Source organism: Microtus ochrogaster, linkage group LG3, assembly GCF_000317375.1.
Source record: "Microtus ochrogaster isolate Prairie Vole_2 linkage group LG3, MicOch1.0, whole genome shotgun sequence".
Taxonomy (NCBI): Eukaryota; Metazoa; Chordata; class Mammalia; order Rodentia; family Cricetidae; genus Microtus; species Microtus ochrogaster.
This window is the reverse complement of record NC_022029.1, coordinates 36,385,705-36,411,717: the sequence shown is the minus strand read 5'-3', so window position 1 is coordinate 36,411,717 and position 26,013 is coordinate 36,385,705. Positions and strand designations below refer to the sequence as shown.

At 37.1% G+C, this 26,013-nt stretch overlaps 1 protein-coding gene across 1 annotated transcript in view; it reads right to left on the bottom strand.

Moving 5' to 3' along the window:
* Atl2 (atlastin GTPase 2) overlaps positions 1-21,083 on the bottom strand; it is a 29,712-nt gene extending 8,629 nt beyond the window's left edge. The window contains exons 1-8 of the mRNA XM_005360789.3: positions 21,071-21,083; positions 17,439-17,683; positions 8,650-8,784; positions 8,284-8,388; positions 5,341-5,391; positions 4,963-5,019; positions 3,401-3,493; positions 586-724 (exon numbers count right to left, since the gene is read on the bottom strand). Of these exons, the coding sequence (XP_005360846.1) occupies positions 586-724; positions 3,401-3,493; positions 4,963-5,019; positions 5,341-5,391; positions 8,284-8,388; positions 8,650-8,784; positions 17,439-17,683; positions 21,071-21,083 (838 nt within the window). The remainder of the gene's footprint in view (positions 1-585; positions 725-3,400; positions 3,494-4,962; positions 5,020-5,340; positions 5,392-8,283; positions 8,389-8,649; positions 8,785-17,438; positions 17,684-21,070) is intronic.
* Positions 21,084-26,013: the final 4,930 nt, after the last annotated feature.

Below are 26,013 nucleotides of genomic sequence, written 5' to 3'. Positions count from 1 at the left end.
ACCTGAGTCCATTAATTCAATCAGTGAAACTTTTTTAGCAGACTGCAATCAGAGGAAGTTGCAATGCTCTGTCTTTCTGTCTTTAGAAGTTTCAGGACACAAGTCCTCACAGAACAACATTATAAAACGGGCTAATCAGTATGCTAAAGAGTGGCAGAGCACTGCAACAACACAGCTATCACTAGAATAGAAAATGTAAGGAAACATTTACTGGCAACTAGGCAATGCTGAGAGTAGGCAAACTAGTCTTCCCCAAGGAAGAGCACACCAAGTGCTTATCCCATACCAAATGGTCAGCCCTGAATACATACATAACTCATACATATGAGTTAACATTATACAGACTAGACAGTTATATTTAGAAATAGAAATGTATACATATACATGTGACAACAATTAATAAAAAAAGGAAATGAATTTGAAAGAGAGCAAGGATGGTTATATGGTAGGATTTGAAGGAGAAGAGGGAAGGGAGAAATGTTGCAATCACATTATAATCTCAAAAAATAAATAAAAACAAATACAATACAAACTTTCAGCTGCTAACCAGTAATAAAAAGTTTTAGCATGCATGGGCATTCCCACCTTTCAGTCGTCCATCAAAACTAGGATTTGTCGCGACTTTAAGACCAGGATGTGGTAAAAGGAAGCAACCCAGATTTGAGAAACAGTTGTGGATGTGCTTCCTGACATTCTGCAACTCCTCATGCTGGTTCTGCTTTACCTGGAAGAAGAAATAACGAGGAAAGTAGTAGAGATTTTTTTTTTTTATTTAATTTTAAAAGGGAAACACATACATACCCACACACATACACACTACACTCAGGTTATTCTAGAGTGGTGGTTTACTAATACTAAAAGTGTAATCTGGTCATTTTTATCAACTTGAAGGGCATTTTTCTGAGAGAAAACTGTTTGATGTTCCAAAACATATAAACAATTAATTACAATATCTAACACTTGAATAACAAGTTGTGATTATGACTTAGAAACTAATAAAGAACTTGCCTTTAAAATGCTTATGTCAAAATAACACTAACTAAAGCCAAAAAATGCAAAATATTAATTTGCCTAAAATTAAAAGCTAGCCACTGAGCAAAATACAAAGTACAGCCAAAAAGCTCCAGTGTAGGGGCTGGAATGATTCTCAACAGTCAAAAGCATACACTGCTACTGCAGAGAACCAGTTTGGTTCCCAGCACACACATTAGGCAGTTCACAACTGCCTGTAACTTCAACTCCAGGGGCATCCAACCAACACTTCTGGACTCAGAGTGCACCGTACTCATGGGCACATGCCAACACAGGCATACAAACTTATACAGAATTTTTTTAAAGCGCTCCAAACAAACTTATAGTAAGAATTTTAGTGCTTTCTCTACATTATTATCTATTATTTGTCAGTCACTAGATCTTTGAAAAGAGACTGCTATGCATTTTCTTAAGAACATTCTTTTTAAAACACTTTTATTATATATTAGAATATATAATATATAATCGCTCGAGACAGGGTTTTTCTGTATAGCTTTGGTCCTGGAACTACCTCCTGTAGACCAAGTTGGCCTCGGACTCACAGAGATCTGTTTGCCTCTGCCTCCTGAGTGCTAGAATTAAAAGCGTGTACCACTGCTGCCCGGCTATATTTACTTCTTTATTTTGTGTGTGTGCCTGCACATAGGGATGGGGAGAGCACAAACGTGCTAAGGCACACGTGCTGAGGTCACCTTCTACCATATGGGTCCTGGGGGATGGAACTGTGGTCACTGGGTTTAGTAGCAAGTGTCTTTACATGATGAACCATCCCGTGAAAGAAAGTAAATGTCTACATTTGGAAGTTTTTTTAGACAGAGTCTCACTATGTAACTCTGGCTGGCCTGGAACCTTCTACACAGACCAAGCTGGCCTTGAACTCACAGAGATCCACCTGCCTCTGCCTCCTCAGTGCTGGATTATAAGTGTATGCCACTACTCCCTGCCTGCATGCTTAGATTCATGCATTCTCCAAAATATTCTTTTGAAAGACCATTCTAACAAAACATGCACTGGTCATGACTAAAATCTAGAAACTATCTAAATCTCCATCAACAGAATGAAAGGCAGTTGTTATTAGCATAATACTGTACAGTAACATGAATGAACTACTAAACTATCGCTAACAACATAGTTTACTCTCAGGAACAAAAATACTGGGAAAAAACACTCTAATCCCAGCACTAGGGAGGCAGAGGCAGCCAGAACTCTGTGAGCCTTTTTGTACTTCATATAATCTGTCAAGAGTGATAGACAGGTTTTAAGGTGGGCAACCATTATGGAACTGGATGCTTCTGGGCACAGTTACACATTTAGGTTCATTATATACTTATCAAGTTGAACACTTAAAATATGAGAATTTTGTAACTGGATGTATCGCTCTGAGACCCTGTCTTTGAATTATATACTTCAGAGTTTAGCTAGCATGACTAATACATTATGTGTTGCTTTCTTCTAAATAACCAGAAAAAAATAAACCTAATAAATTACATCACAGGTCTGAAAAAGCCTTCCAAATAATCTAAGAATAAGGAATTAATCTCATTTTAGAAATAAAAAAAACCATACTGTGCCCCAACTATTTGGATGCAGTTGAGAAATAAAATGTGTCATGTCATAATCAGACAAAAATCTTCTGATAATAAAGGATCATAATAATAAAATAATTATCATTTTATTATATATCATTTTATTGTGAATAATAAAATAATTATCATTTTGTCATACATAATAAAATATTTTTATTTTGTTATAATAAGCACATAATAAAAGGATTTCTCGCCACTGTCTTCTGGATGTGGAGACATAGTATTCTCACATGAACGTGCCTTCAGGGATAAAAAAATATGACCTTTCATGAGGTCATTTTCCAGGAATGCTTTCACAAAACACAGTGCATATGAATGAGGATATCTGGGTTCCTTTAAAAAGGTCCAGGTGGCTTAGCAGGTAAAGTGGTTGTCACGCAAGCCTGATGACTTCAGTACGATATCAAGAATTTATGTAAAGGTAGGAGAGAATCTAAAATTTCAAAGTTGTCTTCTGACCTCCACACATATGCTATGACATATTCATACTCAGACACATGTCATGAGGCACCACAATAATAACTGTAATAATAATAATAGTCACTTTTCAAAAAATCAGTCTGACTATTTACTGGTAGGTGGTAGTTTACCTGCAAGAGGAATAATTGTTTTTATTTAAGAGTATCTTCTTTGGAAAACCTTCGCCACTTACACAGCATCATCTGACTATGCTAGGACAGTTCATTTATTCACATGACAGTAACCGGCAGGATCGGGGCAGTCCAGGAAACCCACCCCTGGCCTGTGGCATATGCTTTCTTCTCCAGAAAAATGGAGCTTACCTGCAATCTCTTTTCAAGGAATTGTTTTCCACCTTCCAAACCATATGAATGTTCATAAGGATAACTCCAATCTCGAATCAAAAACATTAAGGTCTACATATAGGAAAAAAATACAAATCACTTCTTACAAAATTCTAAGTTTACTGAAAACTTCCTTCTACAAATAACCTCTACAATGAGTAGCTCAGTGAATAGAACACATAACTGTCATTCTTGAGGTCCTGTGTCCAATCCCCAGCACCAAAAATTTAAAAATAAAAAGGGTTAGAGTGGGCAAATGATTAGTATACTCTTCATATTTATAATCAATAGCTCACTGAAGCAACTTCCCAACCCTTGCACAAACTAATCATCTCTACTTGAGAACCTCACTACACATAAAGCAATGATACTCAAAGCCAAAATGAACATAGGTATATCATCATAATTTTAAATCAATCTATATTAACTATATATAACTAGAACAATTTCTGGTAGATTTGGTACTAAAGAGACCATTTTCACAAATGTTTTATCCATACAGTATTTAAATTCTTGGCACTACTAACAATTTGACCCAGATAAGTACTTGTACAGGGCTGCCCTTTGAGTTGTAGTAAAGTTTCTTGCCTCTACGTTACATGTCAGGAACATTAACCTCCCCTCCCTCAAAACTGTGACAATCAAAAATATTCCCAGAAACTGTCAAATGTCTCCTAGGTGGATAAATTATTCTACATTAGAAAAACTGATATAAGCCGGGCGGTGGTGGTGCACGCCTTTAATCCCAGCACTCAGGAGGCAGAGGCAGGCAGATCTCTGTGAGTTCGAGACCAGCCTGGTCTACAGAGCGAGTTCCAGGACACACTCCAAAGCCACAGAGAAACCCTGTCTCGAAAAACCAAAAGAAAGAAAAAGAAAAAAGAAAAACTGATATAATCCAAATATAGTATATTTCACCCATCTATACAAAAAGAAGCCATGATCTGATGCTCAATAGTTTCATAAAAGTGATTGTCTAAAACAGAAGTGCCAGATTAAAAAAAAGAGGCAAAATTAATGCAAGTCCACTAACATTATAATAACTATCAAAGCTGTCACACAGGATAAATTCCTCACCCAGACAGGCAAACACAGCAATCATTCTCTTCCACTCACTGCAGTCAACAATACGAATACCAGCTTGCAAACTAGCTGCCTCAAAATAAATAAATAAATAAACAAACCACTCAAACTTTTCCATATGAAATGAAGGATAGCAAGGAGACTTGTCTTCAACTTATAATACATCACAAAAAGGGAACCATAACACTTTCTAATAGTTTATTATCAGGTGTAAAATAAATCTGACATACTATAAATTCTCTACTGTCTTAAATTCTGGAATTAAATAACATCAACTAAGAGAAGCATCTCTCTGCCAAGTAGAAGTATTGCAAACTAATCTAGTTATTGTCTCCTGTCCTGTTGGGCTTCAACTATGAGTAAGCTGATGATGTATGTCAACAGTATGAGTCTATAATGCACTTGGGACTTGAAACTTCTCACCGGTGTGTCTTTAAAGTGCTCAAACACTTTCTTACCTGAAATGGCTTCTGGTAGATCTCTTCCATTGCAAGTCTTCCATACTCTGTAAATAACTATCAAACCAAGTTATTTAAAATAATGCTGCCAAAGAGCCTGAAAGAAGTTATTTATAACATGGTCTATATCAAAGTAGTAGATGTTAATAAAACTATCCACATCAAGATAGTAGACTGTCAGAGTCTTTATCCTTATCTGAAAGTCAGGCATTTCACTGGCTAATGAATCAAGTTTATCAGAAATGTCCTCTAGTTAAGCAATTAACCATTTCTTTAAAGCCACAGAAATTCAAAAATATTATAGATTTCTAAACATGAATTTACAATAAAGAAAGAATCAGGTTTTAATACTTCTGGCATATAATTTCTAAGACATACTTGTAAGTGTTGAAGATCATCTTCTTGAATATTCTGGGATAAATTATATACCTGTTAAAACAAAATTTATTCTGCTTTTATCAATGTTTTAATGAACATAAAATCCCTTATAATTAGAAGGGTTATTTTAGACAGTACAAATTAATCACTTAGCCACTATTTAACCAGTGCTACATGGAAAGCATTTCTTATTACAAAGGAAGCAGTAAACTAATAAAGACACACATATTCATGGCCTACGTGTATTATGCACTTTCTTTTCCTCTCTCTATTTTTGTCATGGTCATTTTTAAAAAAATAAGCTGAAACAGGTGTGATGATGCACTCCTGAAATTCCGACATTTGGGAGGTAGGGGCAAAAGAATCAGATGGCATCCAAGGCCACCCTGAACTACACAGTGAGGGGATGTGAGGGTAAAAACTGCTTCACTCATTGTCTAAGATGGTGAATGCAAGGGGCAAAACTTTTAGAAAAACACAGTTCTTCGTGGTACAGAATATATATTCATTTAGCAGGCTCTGAGTTTTTTGTTGTTTGATTGGTTCTGTTTTGGGTTTTTAAAAAGGATTTCCCTACTTAACCCAGACTGACCTCAAACTTTTATAATTCTCCTGCCTTTGCCTCCCGTGTGCTAAGATTTCAGAGTGCTGCAATTATTGGCATTCATCCTCACACAACACGGTCTCTTTTACTTGAACTGACATTACCAGGCCATGGAAACAAGTAAAAGGAACAGTAGGTGGCACTGTTGCCCTTTTTAAGAATTTTTTGGAGTCTTTCCAAGACATGGAGCAGAACTCACAGTGGCTGTTCTGTGTACGCAGAACAAATGGAGAGGGTTTGCTAGGCCCAGTCCTTTCATGACAGAGTGTTAGAAAAGAGCCAGGGCTGGCACTGCAGTGATACCTGCAAACACAACCTCTAAGGCAGAATTCAGTATCAGTAAACACAGTTGCTCCACAGAGAACAATTTGTTCTAACAACAGATAAGTGATAATCTAGGCAAACTTGAGAGTCATGAGTAAACACCAAAAGGGAATGCTTAGTCACTGGTTAATCCCAACAAGGTGTCTAAAATATAAAAAGCTAACAAAACCAATTTATTCTTATCCACGTGGGCCTAAACTTTTAGAACACGAGTGTAGATCCTTTACTATAAGCGATAAGAACAAAGAGAGATTGGTTCCTGTTATCTTAGATCATTGGGTCTTAGTATACTGCCTTGTACCCAATAAGTCCTAAGAATCTGTTGAAAAAGTAAACAAGATCAATTTGCCATCCATCTACCAGTCCAAAAGAAAACAATGTTTTCATCTCTTGTGTAGCCCAGGATGACCTCTACCTAACTTATTCTTGTTATGTAGCTCAAGAGTTCCTAACTTGGCTCTCCAAGTGTTGAGGTTACAGAAGCACACCACCATCCCTAGAAGCCACAACTTATTTAGAGAAGAAAACAACCTTCCACAGTTTGTAGAAAGCAATATACTGAAGGCTGAGACTGTGGCTCAGTGCGAGAGTGTTTGTTGGCATACACAACACCAAATTGAATCCCATTACCATCACCCCTCACAAAAGTATGTATGTGTGTGTGTTACATATATATATATATACACACACATACATATAATTACATGCATTATCTCTTATACAACAACTATACATGAGATAGGCAAGTTAAGTAAAAGCCTCATTCTATAGTCAAAAAAATGTCTAAGTAGTATAGGTTGTCCAAAACCAAATCTCCTACCATCAGAAAGTTATATAAACAAAAGAATAGCAACAAAGTATAACTGTAACAGAAGTAGGCTGAAAAGAACCTCTCTTTGCACCCAGTCTTCTTCCCATCAGGAGCTTCAAGTCATGGAAGAAGGGGAAGGGGTGACATGAGGCTGCTTATGTCTCAGACATTACTAGAAATCATCGCAAAAGTATTAAGATGTTCTGACAGTCTTGCCTATGAACTAAGAGATTTTAAGGACAATATCTTGTCGTACTCAAATACCCTTCCTGACATACTACTGCCAGCAGGATTTGAGAGACCATACTCCAATCATTAATTTTTGAGCCAGGAAGTTACCAACCACAAATGATCCCCCCCCCCCAAAAAATACAAAATGATGTATGTCAACACTCTAGATTATACAGAGATAATCTATCTTGAAGAAAAGAGAACTTGGTAAAACAAGTACAATTAGAGTGTGAGCAACACACACGGCAATATCCCTTTCTAAACCAAACCAGTGCTATAAATTCCTAACTATCACTTGGGTTTCTAAATTAAATATTAATTCTTGCTGGGTGTTGGTGCACAACTTTAATCCTATAATGGGAAGGCAGAGGCAGGCAGAGCTCTTATGAGTTCAAGGACAGTCTGGTCTACAGAGTGTGTTCCAGGACACCTAGGGCAACACAGAGAAACCCTGTCTCGAAAAACCTAAATAAATATTAATTCTTAATATTTTTATTTATTTTAGTTCAAATAATTAAGAATAGTCAAAGATACCAAACAGAAAACTGCGTTGCTATCTGAAACTGCAGTGAATGAACACATACCCAATGAACCAGTAGCATAAACTGGACATAATGGGTTGTTGATTTTTTTTTTTGAAATGAAGACACAGATGGTAGGAAGGTGGGGAGGATCTGGGAAGAGCTGGGGAAACGGAGTAAGTATAATCAAAATACTTCTCTATTAGTAAAGAACTAATAAAATATTGGTTCTATGATAAAAAGTAAAGCAAAGATGACCCACTTCACCCTTTATATCTATGTGAAGTATTTAATTTTACACCGAGCCAGAAAAGCAAACACAGATGTAAATAATGAATAAGAAGGACAGCTAGCTCTCTTTAATTTCCAATCCATTTTTCTTCAATCAAAAGCATCTGCAGATGTTGCACAAAGGTAGGACTGAACGAACGGATACCAGCACACACTCTCACCTGGACGGAGCTGGTCATAGTGCTCAGAGCAAACACTGTCGCACAGTCTTTAATTGTTGATTGGCTATCAAAGGCACCCTGGGTATCCATTAGCAGCACAGCCACCTAGGAATTTGAAAGTTTAAAATACTTAGTACAATGATCACCAAAAACACCTAAAAAAAAAAAAAAAAACCCACACATTAAATGATAAAAGTTCAAAACAATAATTAAATCAAGAAAAGTATATATTATACATCTCAACACACTAATCATTAAAGTACCAGACTACTTATTAATAGTTTTGTGTTGTTGTAAATTTTAATGCCAGAAAATCGCTCTTGAAAAAATACAGGAGAAAATAGCAAAGTATAAGTAGAAATTTACTTTTGTTCCATTAGGTCTGTCAATCACAAATACTTCATTCCAAACTTGTATGCCTGTTGTTTCTCTTTCACAACCACCTCGCCATGTAAAGCCAGTCAACGGTTCATTGTTTCCACCAATCCAACTTTGAGAATCCTGTTAAAACCAAAGATAAATGTAAAATAAACACACCAAAATTAGGAACTGTAAAACTTTTAAGCCACCCATTCCATATTTAACAGAGGGGGAGGCTGTGTCCAGCACCGCGCACACAGTTCGGTCCTATCAGACCACTAGTCTCCTCCAATCGCCCTTGTCACACTGTCCAAGATCTCACTCTTGACTTCTACGTGCATGGGACTACACACACCCACTCTTCCCCTCTGGGGAAGCTATTCTATGTTTAAAGATCATAAAATACAGGAACTAGCTATTTTAATATCTTGTACAGAACAGTAAAACCAAGTTCCAGACAGCAGGACTGTCAAAAGAGTAGCCCTCTCCTAGAATAGTATAAACAAAACACTTCACACTGCTGAGGCTGTCCTTTAAAAATAACCAAGACTTGTCTGGAACCTGGTTCTAGCAATCTGGTTAAGTGGGAACGGGGGGAGTCTTTTTATGAAACAAACAGATACTGAACCCAAATCCTCCTCCCTATGAGATAGCATTAAATGGGCATAAGCATTTTTCTTTTATTTAAAATATTTTTTTCATAAACTATATTCTGACTATGGTTTCTCCTCCCCAATCTCCTCCCAGATCCTCTCCACCTCTTTACCCATCCCACTCCATGCCTTCTTTCTCTCTTTAGAAAACAAACAGGTAAATACAAATTATAACTTTAAAAAACAGGAAGAGCACCAAAAAAGACATTTTGTGTGCAAGAATAATATAACTGAGTGTTTATCTATTCGATGCCTAAACAGTAGTGATGAAATGCTTAGTACACATACAAAGGAATAAGATACAGCAATACCACCAAGTGTCTATTGGTACTTTGGGGTTCATAATACTACTCTCTTTATTTTGAAGTGTGTTTGAGAACTTTTCTGTGATAAAATATCTAGGGGTTGGAAATTTATCTTGCTGGGTGGGGGTGCGATGGGTGGGTAAGAGGGGGTGTGCAGGTAATATCTTTTAACTCAAGTCACAGGGCTACAACTACTATAATCATATAGTATGGAACTGGGGTATAGTCCAAGGAGAGAGCACTTGCCTATATACATAAGGCCTTGCCTAGGATAATGTCCACCACCCTAAATAAACATTATAGATACAAAGTTAGTATACCACAATGTAACATGCTGAGTTGTTAAATATGTGATGTAAATGGCTAACTCGGCCATGTCAAGATGCCCATATTTTTAAGTCCTTTATTTATTTCAAAGAAAAATATTCTTTGTTTCAGAAATCTTCTCCACCAAAACAAGGTTTCTCTGTATCGTCCTGGCTGTCCTGGAACTAGTTCTGTAAACGAGGCTGGCCTCAAACTCAAAGATTCTCCTGCCTCTGCCTCTCGGTGCTGGAATTAAAGGTGTAGGTGGTGTGGGCTACCACTCCCCAGCTCAGAAATATTTAAGAAACTTGAATCTCTAATCCAAAATGGATTACAAAACACAAAATGGGGGGAGAGATATATTTAAGACAAGATCAATGAGGAATGTTGTAATTTATGAAGGCACATATAAGGTAGACAAATACAACACCTAAACAGCATCTATTGAGAAAACACAGCCTTGAACTTGAATCCGTCTATTGCTATCCCACAATACTCCATTCCCGATATTATAAAATTCTCTTGCACCCACTCGCTGCCCTCACTTCTCGATACTCTAACTTGGTCCCTCATTCCTGCTGGTTACAAGGACACTACACCACACAACTATTCTCTGGACTTGTGTTTCACAAAGCACCCTTCACAGGGTTAGACAACACGAGTAGTCTGGCCCCACTCTACAGTTCAGATATTCCAACTGGACCCTGTGTATTCACTTTTTCCATGTCATTTATCTTCACAAGAAATGTCTCTGTCTCCTGAAATGCTATCTATGGCTTCCACATACCCATAAGGTCATCTAGAGATCTGTTGTCAAACAGCTCATCTTTCACTTTCCCAATCTATGCTCTCAATATTCCACAGATCCCAACACAAGTAATACACATACCTTCCTGCCTCTAACACATCAAAACAATCAGATAAACCCTACATACATACATACACACACACACATACACACACCACACATACACACACACACCCACACACACACACTGTTTAGCACATCTATACCTTCTCCTGCCTAGACTCAAAAACTTTGGCATTATGAAGGAATAAAATGTAGTATGTAAGAAATTACTGTTCATACCCCACAATGTTAAAGGATCTGGTATCAGATAGGTTCTTTCCCACAATGTCCAACCTACACAGATAAAAAGACTCTGTTCTCAGAGAATGTTTTTATTCAATATGTTATCTAGTTTCTCTGTCTCCTATATGTGAACACAAGTTCATGAAAACTGAAGTTTTGTTTCATTCAGCCTGGCTTATAAGAAAGCACTAAGAATATTAAAAGAATAAAAAATTTACTTGTAAAATTCAATATGCTTTCTTTGGAATATGGGTATCAAGTATAAAAGGAATGTGATTTTCTATTTCTAGAAATAAGGAAAAAGACAGTAAAAAATAAATTTTAAAAGTTGACAAAAATCATAGACCTATAACATGCTTATAAGCCCCCATCTTCAAAGAAACTAAAATGAATTAGTGTATCACAGAAATTTATCACTATGTATAATTTCTTCTTAGTTCACTCTATGGCAATTACTTTTTAAATGCTAAATTAATTTTCTAGTAAAAAAGAAAAGTACATCAGGAATCCTAGATAACCAAATTCTCAAACACATAAAATCTACTATTACTCTAATATACTGAACACTGAAGGCTTTTTTTTTTTCAAGACAGGGTTTCTCTGTGTAACAATCCTGGCTGTCCTGGAACTCACTTTGTAGAAGTGGCCTCGAACTCAGAGATTCACCTGTCTATCCGTCCCAAGTACTGGGATGAAAGGTGTGCACCACCACTGGCCAACATGGACAACAAATATTTACCAATCTTCTACCAGTTATAAATCTAGAGTTCTCTAAATGAACAAAACATTCTTGCCCACAAAGCATTCTAGTAGGTTTTAGAAGCTGCGGTGCTTTTAGCAGACCCCATTTTATCCCAAAACTTATTAAAAGCAAACGTAGGGACTCAAAAACCACTAATCTGGTACCATTTGCTACTGTTTCAAAACCCTAATTCCCAACCTTGTTCCTTATGGGAAGAAACAAGATCTTTCCAGTGAATCTCAGCTGCAAAAGGCAACCTACAGTCATCTGGACTTTAAGTGTCCTCAAACAAACAATACAGTTCTAATCCAAGACTGACCTACATAATACAATTTATCAACAACAAACTCTACCTAAAAAGTAAGAAATTCATATCTCTCCTATGAAATGTAACAAAGCAGAGCAGCAGCTAAGTGAACTTCACAGCACCCCAGTTTCTTTTCGCCAGGAAGCTAACGCCTTTCACGATGGTGAGGCTGGAATCTAAGAGCCCTAAGTCATCGCACTCAGCAGTGAAAAGACAAAGTAGGTAGAAGGAAGACGTTCCCTCACTACAAGCATTTCCCACAGAAATAATCAAACCTTAATCCATAAAGCCCAAGTAGCAGACAGAACATGGAGGAATGTGCACACTTTATTCACCTGCTGTAGGGCAGTATTTCCCAGGGACCACGGGAAAAATTAGGAACATTCCAAACAGCTTAATACACTTGTTACCCGTGCACCCAAACTGTCCGATGTCCAACACTCCTGTATTCTGGGGCTGGACAAATAGAAAGTATAACTCATGACTCAAGACAATTATTCTAATGACTTGATTACATTCTAAAGAGGAATTTAAGTCAGTCTGTTTTTAAAGCTCATCTTGGAAAGTGCCTGAGACCATGAAGACACTCAACTAAGTCAAGTAAACCAGACACAAAGCAAATATAAACACTGTATGGTTTCTACAAGCGGGGAAATAGGTTAGTACCTTCAAGTCTCTAACCTTCAAACCAGAAAGAAGATGGCAATTGCTACAATGTGACTGAACTTAATGCCACAGAACTGTACACTTGAAAAGGGTTAACACAGTGACGCTATGGGTCGCATTTTGGGGGGAAAAAGTGCCCCAAGGGCTGCTAGAATGAAAGGGGAGACAGTCCAGTTACTGAGTTGTCGTCTGACGTATGACATGGCAATTTCACTTCCATCCTGCAATGGACTTTCAGTTTCAGCCTCATTTGTAAAAACTGAAATCTTTACAAGTCCTTACAAGAAAATATGTCAAACACAAAATCATGACTTTTTTCCTTGAACAAACAAACAAAAAAAAAAAAAGAGTTCACAAGCAAAATACCACCTCAAAACCTGAGAGGCCAAGAACTGCCCATAGCGGAGTTCCCTGGCAGGAGCAGACTAGACTGAATTGGGAAGCCTGGAGGCAGACACCATCTTGTATAGGCTTTGCTCGGAAAACTCCAAAGTTCTCAGGGACAGTTGGAAGAAAACAGTCATTTTTAAATTCACTAGGAGGAAAATGATGGTTTTCAATTACACACACCCAGAATAGTCCTTGTGACAAAGGCCTGCCCTGGGGGCAGACTAACCTAACAGAGATTTATGTGGAACTGGGAAGGCACAGTTAGCCAATTTCAGCCCCCTCTATCCTCTTGTCTAGGGTAAGGAGTAGGTAAGGGATGAGAAGTGAAGGACCCCACACCGAGGAGACTGGAACAGGAGAATCAATGAACATTCAAGGTTAGGCTAGGGTAGATAGCAAGACCCTATCTCAAAAAAATAAAGATAAATAAAATTTTAAAAAATGAATGAAAGATATAGCCAGTCATTGTCCTCATCATGTCAAAAGGTACAGAAAAGGCAGCTGACAAAGATCTACATCCCTTCATGGCAATGTCTCAAAGATCCTAGAAATAGAAAAACTCCAGTATAATAAAGCCCACATAAAACAAACCTGCAGACAATATTATACTAAATTAGGAAAAACTCAAAACATTTCTTCTAAAATCAAAATTGGACAAGTGTGTCCCCCTACCTTCATTCTTATTCAATACAGCCCTTGATCAGTTAACCAAATCAGTAAGAGAAAGGGGCAAGATGAAAAGGAAAGAGTCAAGTTATTTCCATTTGTAGATAACATGTTCTTACACATGGAAGACCCTGAAGACTACCAGAAAGCTCTTAGGACTGATGAACACCTTCAGCAAAGTAGCCTGGAGCAAAAATCAACATAAGCAGCTTTTCATACAATGGCAAATATGCTGAGAAGCAATCATGAAGACAACAGCTTCAAAAAAAATACTTAAAAATAAGTAAAATCAAAGAAGTAAAATTACCTCTATAGTAAAAACTTTTAAACACTGGAGAAAGAAATTAGATGACATTAGGAGACAAAGATCCTGCTCAGTCATTAGCATAAGATAGTGAAAACCAATATAATCATCAGACTCAATATAATCATCATAAAAATTCTAATGATGGGAAAGAAAACTAAGGACAGACAACTGGGATTGTGTGAAATTAAAAATCTTCTGAACCACAGAGGAGAGAGTGAAATAAAAAAAAAACCACTCTGCAAACAAAAAGTGGAGTTTTAAGGAAACCCAAGACAATGGAAGAGAGTTAAGAAAATTAAAGCACACAGTCCCACAGCTAGAGGCCTCCTTCTAGCTAGATTAACAAAAACTTCACACCAAAACCCTAAATCTCTGAAATTTCACACCTGGTTTTCAGACATCCAAAATTAAAATACCACATGACATGGGTATCATTTTTTTTATATTACCCAAAAAGACAGTACATATATTCTGAAGCTTAAAGGTGAAAAGGTATCTCAAATGCTACAATGAAAGAACGTTTTCCAGCAATTCGTGATTTGCAATCAAAGGAGCCCCACTTAAAACACTATACTAAAGCCATCAATGTTCTGTAAATTTCTCTATCTCATCCATTCCTAACTTCTTTAACTTCAGCAATATGTAACAATATTCTGCTAGCTGAAATCACTCACACTAATTTAGGCTATCTATATAAAAACATATAGAAGGCTGGAAAATTAATTCCAGCTCCAAAATCAAAATCTCAGGGAAGGGAAGAAAATAGCCCAGAGCCCACTTAACATCAGCATCTAATCTCCTTCGTTTGCATTTGCAGAAGAGAGGAGACACTAACATTAAGATAACCTACTTCATTTTCAAAGGAGGTGATTGATACAAGCAGCAGACTAAAAATTATTAAGGTCAAAGTAAGTCAAATATCCACCAACAGGTAATAAGTATATTTTAATCATGTTGTGAAACACAGAATGCATGCAGAAGTATGAATGCATCCGACACTTACAAAGTTACTGAAATAAGGCAATAGTTCCCTACAGCACGATTTCATTCAAATCTAGAAAGGAACAGATAGGAAGAGGCTCAGAATAGTTTTACTTTGGGATAGTGGTCATGAAGGTGTACATACATATACAAAGTTTCATCAAGCTATACACTGTAGATTTATCTTTCAGTTTGTAAATCATACTTAAATTTTAAGGAAAATGTATTTATCTGAACTACCAGTAGAAACAGAAATTAAAATTCTATACAACATCAGAGTATATACATACTCTGAAGGGGGGAATCAACCATTTCCTATTACCACCACCAATTTTGACTTTGATTGCATGATTTAATTTCCCCTTCTATAACTCACTACACATTAAAGTGACTGTCATGTCTCCTTTACCTACATTTCATAGGAGAAGAATGACCTACCACTAAATCGGTATGTTATCAACAAAATAAAAAAAAAAATCAGAGACTGTCTAATGCAATTTCTAGTTAACAAAAGAAGGCGACTTCTACCCTGCATTCCATTATACATGAAACCTTCCAACTGACAGTTAAGAAAGCTGCTTCAACTTAGAAGCCACTAAAATAGGTATGTAACCTAACTCGAGCCATTCTGTGACTACAGAACCTCCTGCAGTAAAGGGAAAGTTTAGCCCTGTGATTCTGAACACATAAATGAGAGCTGTTTCTCCCCTGTGAATGAACATCACTGATCACCCAGAGGCGCAGAAATGTTACCTAGGAAGAAACCTTTTATTATTTCTAGACAAGTAATCTTAGTTTCCTTCCCATCCCAATACTCCACTTACTATCTCTGACCTATCTAGAATGAAAGGTATTTGAAGTTCACAGTTCACAGAGGTATACTACAAAAAAAGTTAATTTAAGGAATTAGAGAACATCACACTATAGAAGATCTTTATTGACTTGAAATGAACAGATTTAAAAAACAAAACAGTACTATGTCACTATTCATACAGTTCAGTAATTCAGAAAAAAGCTTTAAATGGAAAACTAAATAACAGCTTTCTTAACTGGCTAAACACCATAAAATACTGTTCACTAACTGATATGAACTACATTACTGATAGAAAGGTACATTTAAGAACACCCGAAGAGATTCCAATGAAAAGATTTTACTGCAATGCTTCCTAGAAAAACCAATGAGAATATTTAGTTCCTTTCTTATTTCAAGACAGATGCACTATAAAGGTAATCAGTCAGACAGGTGTTTAGATAATTATATAATTCAGTTAAGTGCTATTTCTAGCATCTTTATGTACCTTCTGAATGTCAAAGACACCTGTAAAGCAAAACCACCTTAATGTCCTACTCCAAAATGTCCCGTTACAACCTTCTTGCTTCTGCTTCCCTCTGCTCAACGTTTAGCTGTTAGAAAAGCATTCTGACTAAAGTGAATCATCTCCCTCTACTTTTCTTCAGGGATGAAAGTCAAAGGCAGGGAGACAAAAAATAAAAAGTCTCATACCATCTAAAAGCGAGAATGTATAGGAGGGAAATGCACCTACCCAAACATGCCTACTAAAATTATTTTGGTAGAAGCTAGAGATATGCAATCAAGGGGGGGGGGGGCCTCCTGAGAGTAAACTAGCAAATAAAATAAAATAAATAAAAAACTACACACGACTAAAAACCATTATTAATAAAAATGCCTAAATCATTAAAGGAAGGAAGGGTACATAGCAGTCCCAGATGTAGGAAGGCCTCTTATGAAAAGATCAGCCACAAATATGGCAATTCAAGGAACAGCACACATACTCTTCAAAACAAACAAGCAAAATTATAGTATTATAGTATATTTGACTTACAGGAAGAGATGAGGCTCAGACAACAATGGAAGCCACTCTAAAGAACTGAATTGTATCACTACAAGTAACAATTTGAGGAATACAGATACTTTTACAAAGGTCTCTATTTGTCTACTTCACACATCGTATGTGGCCAAAAAGGAAAATGTATAAAGAAATAACAAAGATGGGGTTTCACAATAACTCAGTGATCTTTGAGAGTATACTCGGATATCTGAGACATAGCTAGAAATTAAAAATCTAATTCTAGGGAGGGGGAGGCTGGAGAGATGGCTCAGTGGTAAAGAACACCGGCTGCTCTTCCAGAGGTCCTGAGTTCAATTTCCAGCAGCCACATGGTGGCTCACAACCATCTGTAATAAGATCTGGTCCCCTCTTCTGGCCTGCAGGCAAAAAAAAAAAAAAAATGCAGACAGAACGCTGTATACAAAATAAATAAATCTTTAAAAAAAAATTCTGGCCTCTGTCTTTTTTTAAGTTGGCTGGAAAAATTTAAATTGTATTAGTTGAGGTCGATTTAAAAGACGCTATTCACCTTGTTATACATATATCTAAGCATAAAGTCCAGGAGAAATGATTTTCCTTTCCGAAAAGCTCCTGCCACAGACACCACGACTATGTTAAGATCCCGAATGTGCTCCTGTAGCAGTATCTGCTCCAAGGCCTCTTCATCAAGCTCAAAGTTATGGTCATCTTCATGAGCAAGAACAATCTGCACTGGACATGGCTTCTTCATAACCTCATCTGAGTTTACTAGGTCATCATCTTCAAAATCCTCACCTAGAATTTAAAAAGAAAAAGACAGGTTACTTTAATCCCTACATTACCAACTTTTCCCTAAAGCACTCTGAAATACTCTCTCCCTGTAAAACATTTGAGAAAAGTTATAAAAAGGGGGGAGGGTATTCAAGTTCCTCTGCATTTTTCAATCCTTCTAGAACAGGGCAAACACTATCAGTCAGATTTCCCATTTTATATACAGCGAGATGGAGAAACATCTACGCTAGGTCAGCAACAGCTGTCTGCAGCACTCTGCAAAGTCCTTTCAGGACTTCAGGAATCCTGCAGTTAAACACAGACATTGGCAAAGTCAACTTCACTTGGTACTTCAGAGTCCAGCTCTTCTTGTATTCATCACCTAGACAATCACTCTCCACAGAACAAAGATTAAAGCAGATTAGTGATTTTTATTCTGAAATTTGAAAAGTAAAGCTCTAGAGAGTGCCCAAATATGACCCAATAAAGCTAATAAGTCCCAAATTCCAATTAAGACTTACATAAGAGCCCTTGCCAATGCAAAGTACACAGGACTGTTTTAGTGGGGAAAATCACTGAGAAGCCAGGTACTATTGTCCACTGGGGCTTTTTTTTTTTTTTTTTTTTTTTTTTTTTGCCTTTTCGAGACAGGGTTTCTCTGTGGTTTTGGAGCCTGTCCTGGAACTAGTTCTTGTAGACCAGGCTGGTCTCACAGAGATCCACCTGCCTCTGCCTCCCAAGTGCTGGGATTAAAGGCATGCCCCACCACCGCCCAGCCTGGGGCTTTTTCTAAAACAACACAGCCACAATTTAAGAATACACGGCTTCTATAAACAACCAGACCATCCTTGTGTTCACTACCACACACCATGAAAAGGTAACTTTTGCAGAAAGTTTTACTGAATAATGATGGAAAAATAACTACAGAAAATGTAAATGGAGACAACTGCCCAAAGTTTAGTTTTCTGTTGTTTAAAAAAAACCTAAATGTATCAGGCCAGGTGTGGTGGTGCACAACTTAATCCCAGTACTCGGGAGGCAGAGGCAGGCGGATCTCTGTAAATTCGAGACCAGCCTGGTCTACAAGAGCAGCTCCAGGTCTGGAGGGATGGCTCAGCCGTTAAAGGCTAGGCTCACAACCCAAAATATATATGAGCTAGCTCCAGGACAGGAACCAAAGCTACGGAGAAACCCTGCCTCAAAAAAACAAAAAACAAACAAAGGAAAAAAACCTAAAAGTATCTAATAACTTCTGATATGTTCCTTGCTCAGCTTCTCTACCATCCTCCTGATCCCATGTAGCAATTAAATTAACATTGGGACCTTATGAATGTTCCTATATAAAAAATTTGAAGCCACACTGCTAGATTTCCATTGCCCAGCACTTTGGCAAAATGTCTAGCCACCCCAAACTCTGGCTCTTCCAGGTTCCAGGGCAACATGTGAGCCAATAAGCTCACCCTGGGACCTCAAGTCCCTGGTAATGAATGAAGTAAGTGCTACATGGTTACGTGATCTACACACGTGGCAGCTACAGCTATGGAAGCCCCTGTGAGCATGCACTAGGCAGCCTTTAAAGGCTCTACTCTCTTTCAGTCCCTTAAAGAGGTAACTACTCTCCCCCCCCACTCCATCTTTATCTCTCTCTTCTCCCTCTCTCTGCACCAACTTCCTCAGGCCTGTCCACGTGTCTCTTTCTCTTAATAAACTCTTAAAGTGGGTTTCATTGTGTGTTTCGTGATCCATTCTCACTCACACCCGGTAATTTCACACACTCCCTTGAGCCTGTCCACTAAGTATTAATTTTCACTCCAGGGAGACCTGGATATCTACTGTGTTCCATGCAATGACTCTCCATTCTCTCATGAGAAGGGTTCATCTACTTTGTAGAACATGATTAGTCAACAATGAAACAACACATTGTCCACATAAACACCATCCACAGATCAGCACTTCTATCTATATAAAGTATTTTTATTTTCTTTTTGGAGGGGAGGCGGGGGTTTTGAGACAGAATTTCTCAGTAACTATGGAGCGAGTCCTAGAATTCACTCAGTAGACCAGGCTGGCCTTGAACTCAAAGAGATCTTTCTGCCTCTGCCCCCCCCATTAAAGGTGTGATTAAAAGGTGTGAGTGCTGGGATTAAAGGTGTGAGCCGCCACCCCTCCGACTATTAATTAATATCTGATTTGCCTCCCCGCCATATCAAAAGTCATCTTTAACACTGTATAGCCAAATCAACATTATTTCAAAATGTGCTTTGAATGGTGATAATGCACTACAGAGAGCAAGTGAATCTGAATAACTTCTGTAAGTAAAAGCAATCAACATTTAATTAAAGAGTGTATTATCATTTCCTTTTTCAGTAACATTTGGCTGCAGCCCGTTAGGATATTTGAATTCACAAAAGTTAGCTTTGCTGGACAGATACAGACAGTTAAAAATCACAAGTTAAGAAATCATTAGGAAAGATCAGATGAGTGATATGTAAATTATGTGATTAAGTTTCCAAACTTAATCGGAGGTTAAAGTAAAATTCCCATATCCACGTCAGATCTTCCCTGTGTCTATTCTCATCTGTAAATGGCAACCACATGTCTCCCTCAGAAGGTTGTCATGAGTATTAAATGTGCTTAAGTAGTGTGGCACATAAGCAAGCACTATGGGTGTTTGCTACTAAGGTAAAAATAGTTTAAAACATTCCAACAGGAACTTCTACAAAACACTTGACTTTCACTCAACCAGTGGCTACATACTAACATCACCAGATACTTATTGCTAAGACACAAATCGGGTGCCATCCTTAACATATATCCTTTCCCTCAGCCTTTAATACCTGTTCCTCTCACTATCTTTTATCTCATTTATATCATATTTAAATCATACTGGTCTTCATTAACACACTTGCTGCCCTCCCCCAAACTAATCCAACCTCCAAGAGACAACTAAATATATCTCTAAATCTACTCATTACTCTCATTAAAATCAGTCTTACAAACTCTACTCACTGGCCATCTCTGACTGTCATTTGGTACAAATCTCCCCTCTGTAAACCAAACCAAGATTTCCTTCAGTCTTCATACTTCATTTCTAGACTCATGATACTCCTCTACTGGATTATAATATACTCTTCCACATAGTCAATTCATAGTCCAAGTTTCAACTTAAATGTCATTTTCCAAGAATAAGAAATTAATAAATTTAATGTTCCTATACTATTAATATAGCACTTGAATATTTATGTAAGTACACATTTGTTATATGTATCCCCTCAGCTAAACAGCTAAAATACTGATAAAACTTTCACTGTACTTTAACCAAAGAATACATAAAATACGGAAGTAAGAAAATTCTTAGTTTCCTTGCCAAGCGTCATGGGAGTCCTAAGATCAAGCCTCTACCCCCCTCACCCCCGTCATCCATCCTGCAATGATCTGTCCATCCCCAAGGCCCAGGCCACCTGGCCTTCCTGGTGTCCCTTCAGCAAACAGACCTGGTTTCCACCTTAGACTCTTATCCTGTACATAGGCCCCCTGTATCTGTACAGAATGACCTTAGAATTTACAGAGCATCACATCTCCTCCTTCCAGGCTGTCAGCTCAACAGCTACCTCCTCCAAGTAGTCTTTCTGGACCACTCACTTATTCAAAACAACAACCCCCAAAAAAGGCATTCCTAAAGTGAGCACTATGCTCATTTCCAATCCTTTAGGAACAATTTCCTAACTACAGAGGGAAGAACTGAGCACAAGCAAACCTGAGTTCACAAATACTAAAGTAGTAGGGACTTGAGGTGAGCACTAGAGGAAAGGCAGCCAGCAACCATAAGCCTTTAGGCAAGGGCAACAACAAACCTCTCAGGTGCAGGGAACACATCACTGCACAAGGCTCACCTGAGGCCTGCGAAGCAAGACTGGAAGGGAAACCACCACCAGAAAGCAGGCCCTTTGGAATTCTGGCTGTGACAGACTGGAAAGATCTTACATATCAAACCTCAGGCTGAAACACTGGAAAAGGCCCAATCAGATTTAAGGACCTTGTCCTCAAACAAGATCCTATCTAAGACAAGTCCAGACAGAGCCTAAAAACCAGGACTTGAAAAGATCTGTAGGATGCAGTTTTGAAATACAGTGCAGGGGCAGGGGAATCAGCTAACTAAAGTGCTTCTCATGAAACAGGACCAGAGTTCAGAGGTCCAGAACATGGTGCAGAACAGAAATCTTAGCCTGAGGAGGAATCAGACAGACTATTCCTGGGGCTTTCTGGCCAGCAGGAACAGTCAAATCAGTGAGTTCCAGGTTCATGATGTATGCTCACACATAACACACACAAAGGAAATTTAATACAAACAATGCAGAGGATCCTTCTCAGTTTTTTGAATATATAACCAAGAGTGAACCCTAATCTATCAATTCTGAATGATCATAAAATATCAGAGAGGCTAATTTTAATTATCACAACAAAAACTGAGTAAAAATCCAGACTCTATAATGTATAATATGATCAGTGAGCGATGTCATCTCAAAAAATAAGGTGAAGAAATATCTGACATCAACCTCTGGCCTTCAAACACATATTTGCACACGTATACACCAACTATATCAATACATAACCAGACACATAAAAAAGATATTTAGAATAAGCACAAAATGCTTGCCACACAAGTATTAGGAAGTGAGTCTGGATCTCTGGCATTCATAAAATAAGTGGATGGATGGATGGATGGATGGATGGATGGATGGATGGATGGATGGATGGACGGACGGACGCTAGGCACATATCTGTAATCCCAGCACTGGGAAAGCAATAGTTAGATCACAGCCAGCCTAGATAAGCTGGTGAACTCCAGGTTCAGTAAGAGTCCCTATCTCAAAAATAAGGTAAATAGCAACTAAGAAAGATATCAACCACTAGCTTGTGTTCACATATGCTCTTGTGCATGAGTATGAATGCGCAAGCACATGGGTGCACGCACACATAAACATAAACACACCACACCAACAGAAATAAAAGAAAAATCTAGAACTGAATATCATAATAAAATATTCACTGAGTAGACGTGGGAGATGGGAAGTGGCAGAGAGTTTGAGAACATACAAGGACATACTCTAATCTACGTAGCAAGAGGAAACACTAAGTCTCAGAGAAGAGTGGCACAACATCCAACATGTTGCCTCTTAGTCCCAAAGGAGAACAGAGCTGAAAAAAATAATTTTCAAAAGAACAGTGAAAGTGAAAATGTCATTTAATTTGTTTATAGAGCCTCACAAACTCAGTATAACACTGAACTAAAACTCACTACCAGTTTTAAAATCCTGAAACTGTGCTTAGCCCAAATATATATTGCTGTTTTCTTTGTACAAATTTTCTTCAAATTTTGAATTTTTCTTTACTTCATTATCTCAGTTTTTTTTAAAAAAAAGGTAAATCATATCTAATGTTAAACTCTTTAAAAGTAAACCAATAGTCACTCTGGAAATATACAAAGCTATTTTAAACTTTGAAAAGTAAGAAATGAAAAAACATAAGTTATCTTCCAGCCTCAGCCAATCATATCAGCAAAGCACAACTGTGCAGAACAAGACGTCCCAACTGAAGGAGTGGATCTCTAGGTCAGTGCAATCACCACTTGTTCCTACTAAAGCTGACAGGTTGATTAATGTGGAAAACATCGTAGGATGCCTACCAGCATACACAAGAAACCCAAAAAACATTGAGCCAAGTAATAATTTTTTAGACATACTTTAATCTGTAATCAAACACTTAAATACTGGGAAGTAAATTCTCAAAGGAGTAAGATTTTAGTGCGAAGTATGAGAGACTGAGGGAGACAAGAGATTAACACTGCCATTAAAGATATACTACAGAGTTTTTCAGTGATATACCTGGAAGTTGAAAGGGAATTGTTATTGAGAATATCATCAAGAAAATAAGAATTTCTTGTGAAATGAATGCATTATGTTAAGCTACAAGGACAAAAAAAAAGAACAATGAATGGTTTCAAAGAAATTTTATCTGAATTACTAGATTCTCACTAAAAGGAATTTATCAATAAAATACTTTCAAAGTGGGGGGAAAAGCCTGGTCTACAGCAAATTCCAGGCCAGAGCTGTTACAGAGAAACACTGTCTCAAAAAACAACCAAAAAGGGGGAATTAAACATTTAAAGGAAGATGCTTGTTCTCTGATACTTACTATAAAGTTTTAGCACATTAACAAGAAAAATAATGACCAGTTATTAATTAAGAAATAGTCCTAAAATATTGGGGTTGGTAGTCCTCCCAAGTTGCTAAAATCTATCAAGGAAAGGGTATCTCCTAAACTTATTTTATTTTATTCCTAGGAGAGCTTTAAAAAATGTAAACACCTCGATCAATTTAGTCAATCTAGTTGGAAAATTCCTTTAAGAAGTTTCGTTATTACTAAAAACATAATCATTATTCAATATGCTTTGATTTTAAAAAATGACTGCCAAATATTTTTCCAACCATCATTTTTCAAATTAAATAACATGTAACACAGAACAAAATAGATTTCCTAAAAGAATCTCAACTAAAAACAATACATTTACAGGAACTAATAATTGTTAGTTGAGGGGCTAGAGAGATGGCTACAGGTCTGAACACTGGCTGTTCTTTCAGGGGAGCCAGGTTAGAGTCACAACCAGGCGGCTCACAACCATCTGGAACTCCAGCTCCAGGTGATTCAACACCCTCTTCTGGCTTCCACAGATATCAGGCACCAAAGTGGTACACAGACACACATCAGACAAAACAGCCATACACATAAAATAAAAATTATTTTTAAAAAGGAAAGAAAAATGCAATTCAGGGCTGGAGAGATGGCTCAGAGGTTAAGAGCATTACCTGCTCTTCCAAAGGTCCTGAGTTCTATTCCCAGCAACCACATGGTGGCTCACAACCATCTGTAATAGGGTCTGGTGCCCTTTTCTGGCCTGCAGGTATACACACAGACAGAATATTATATACATAATTAATAAATATTTAAAAAAAGAATGAAATTCACTAACAGTTAGTTGACTGACTAAAAGAAGGTACTCACTAGTATGAAAGACTGAAAAGGATCATCTTTAAAATCAAATCTATCAAATGCCTTCAAAGAAAACAAACTAGATATAGAGAGCTTCACTACTTAATTATGCCAAACATTTAAGGAAAAAAATAAGACCAATTCTATAGACTCTTCTAGGAGAGAAGGAAAAAGAATTCTTCCCAATACACCTTATGAAGCCAAAATTATTTCTGATATCAAAATCATACAAAGACAACGATAGAAAACAAAAGGGTAATCAATATCCCTCATAAGTAGACATCAGAATCTAATATTCAGAATAAACAGGAACTCTTACTTAAATAAAGACTATTTTTAAATACACAGGACATTTCTACCATACAATTTGAGGAAGATACACAAATAGTAAACTGGTACAGGAAAAGACACACAATGCTATTAGGTGTTAAGAAAATATAAATTAACGACACAGCAAAATGCTGCTGCAGAAGAGCTATCATTAAAGACCAACAGAAATACCTGTTGGCAATCATACCCCAGGTAGCTAGAGAAGTGAGAACATATGACAATAAAAGACTTAAATACAAATATTCACAGCAGATTTACTCATAATATCCAAAATCTGGAAATGACCCAAATGTTTGTTCATATACTAGAAAGTAAACAAATTATGTTAAGTCTGTAAAACAAATGGCTACTTGGCAATGCAAGAAATGGGTCATATACATACATTTATATATAATATGTATATGAATATACACATAAAAACACAAAAGCCTAAACAGCATCTTGTATGCTAAGTGAAAGGTGCCACACATATATTATTGTACTGTATAATTTCATTTTATAAAATTCTTGAATTAAGCAAAACCGCAACCACAGAAAGATTAGTACTTACCAGGAACTGGGAATAAACACACTGACTACATAATATGATTTCTATATATGTCATTATATAATAATAATAAAATGATAATGAAAATACATATATTGACTACAAAGGACTTCTTTTTAAAAAAAAAAAACTTTTTGAGGTACTATTCTGCATCACAATTTTAGGTTATAAATTCCGGCAAACCCCATCCAAAAATACTACCAAATCAAGATTTTATATAAATTATGTCAGCAAGACATATTTTAAAAATCAGAGTCTGCCTAATTTCTCTTAGCATTTTCATTTCTTAATAAAATCAATTCTACCAATTTAAAAATCATTCTGCAGAACAATAACATTCTCATTAGTACTATTCACTTCTATGGTAACTTCAGAAAAATTATACTAAGATGATTAAAACCTGGAGCTGAAGAAATGGCTCAGAGCT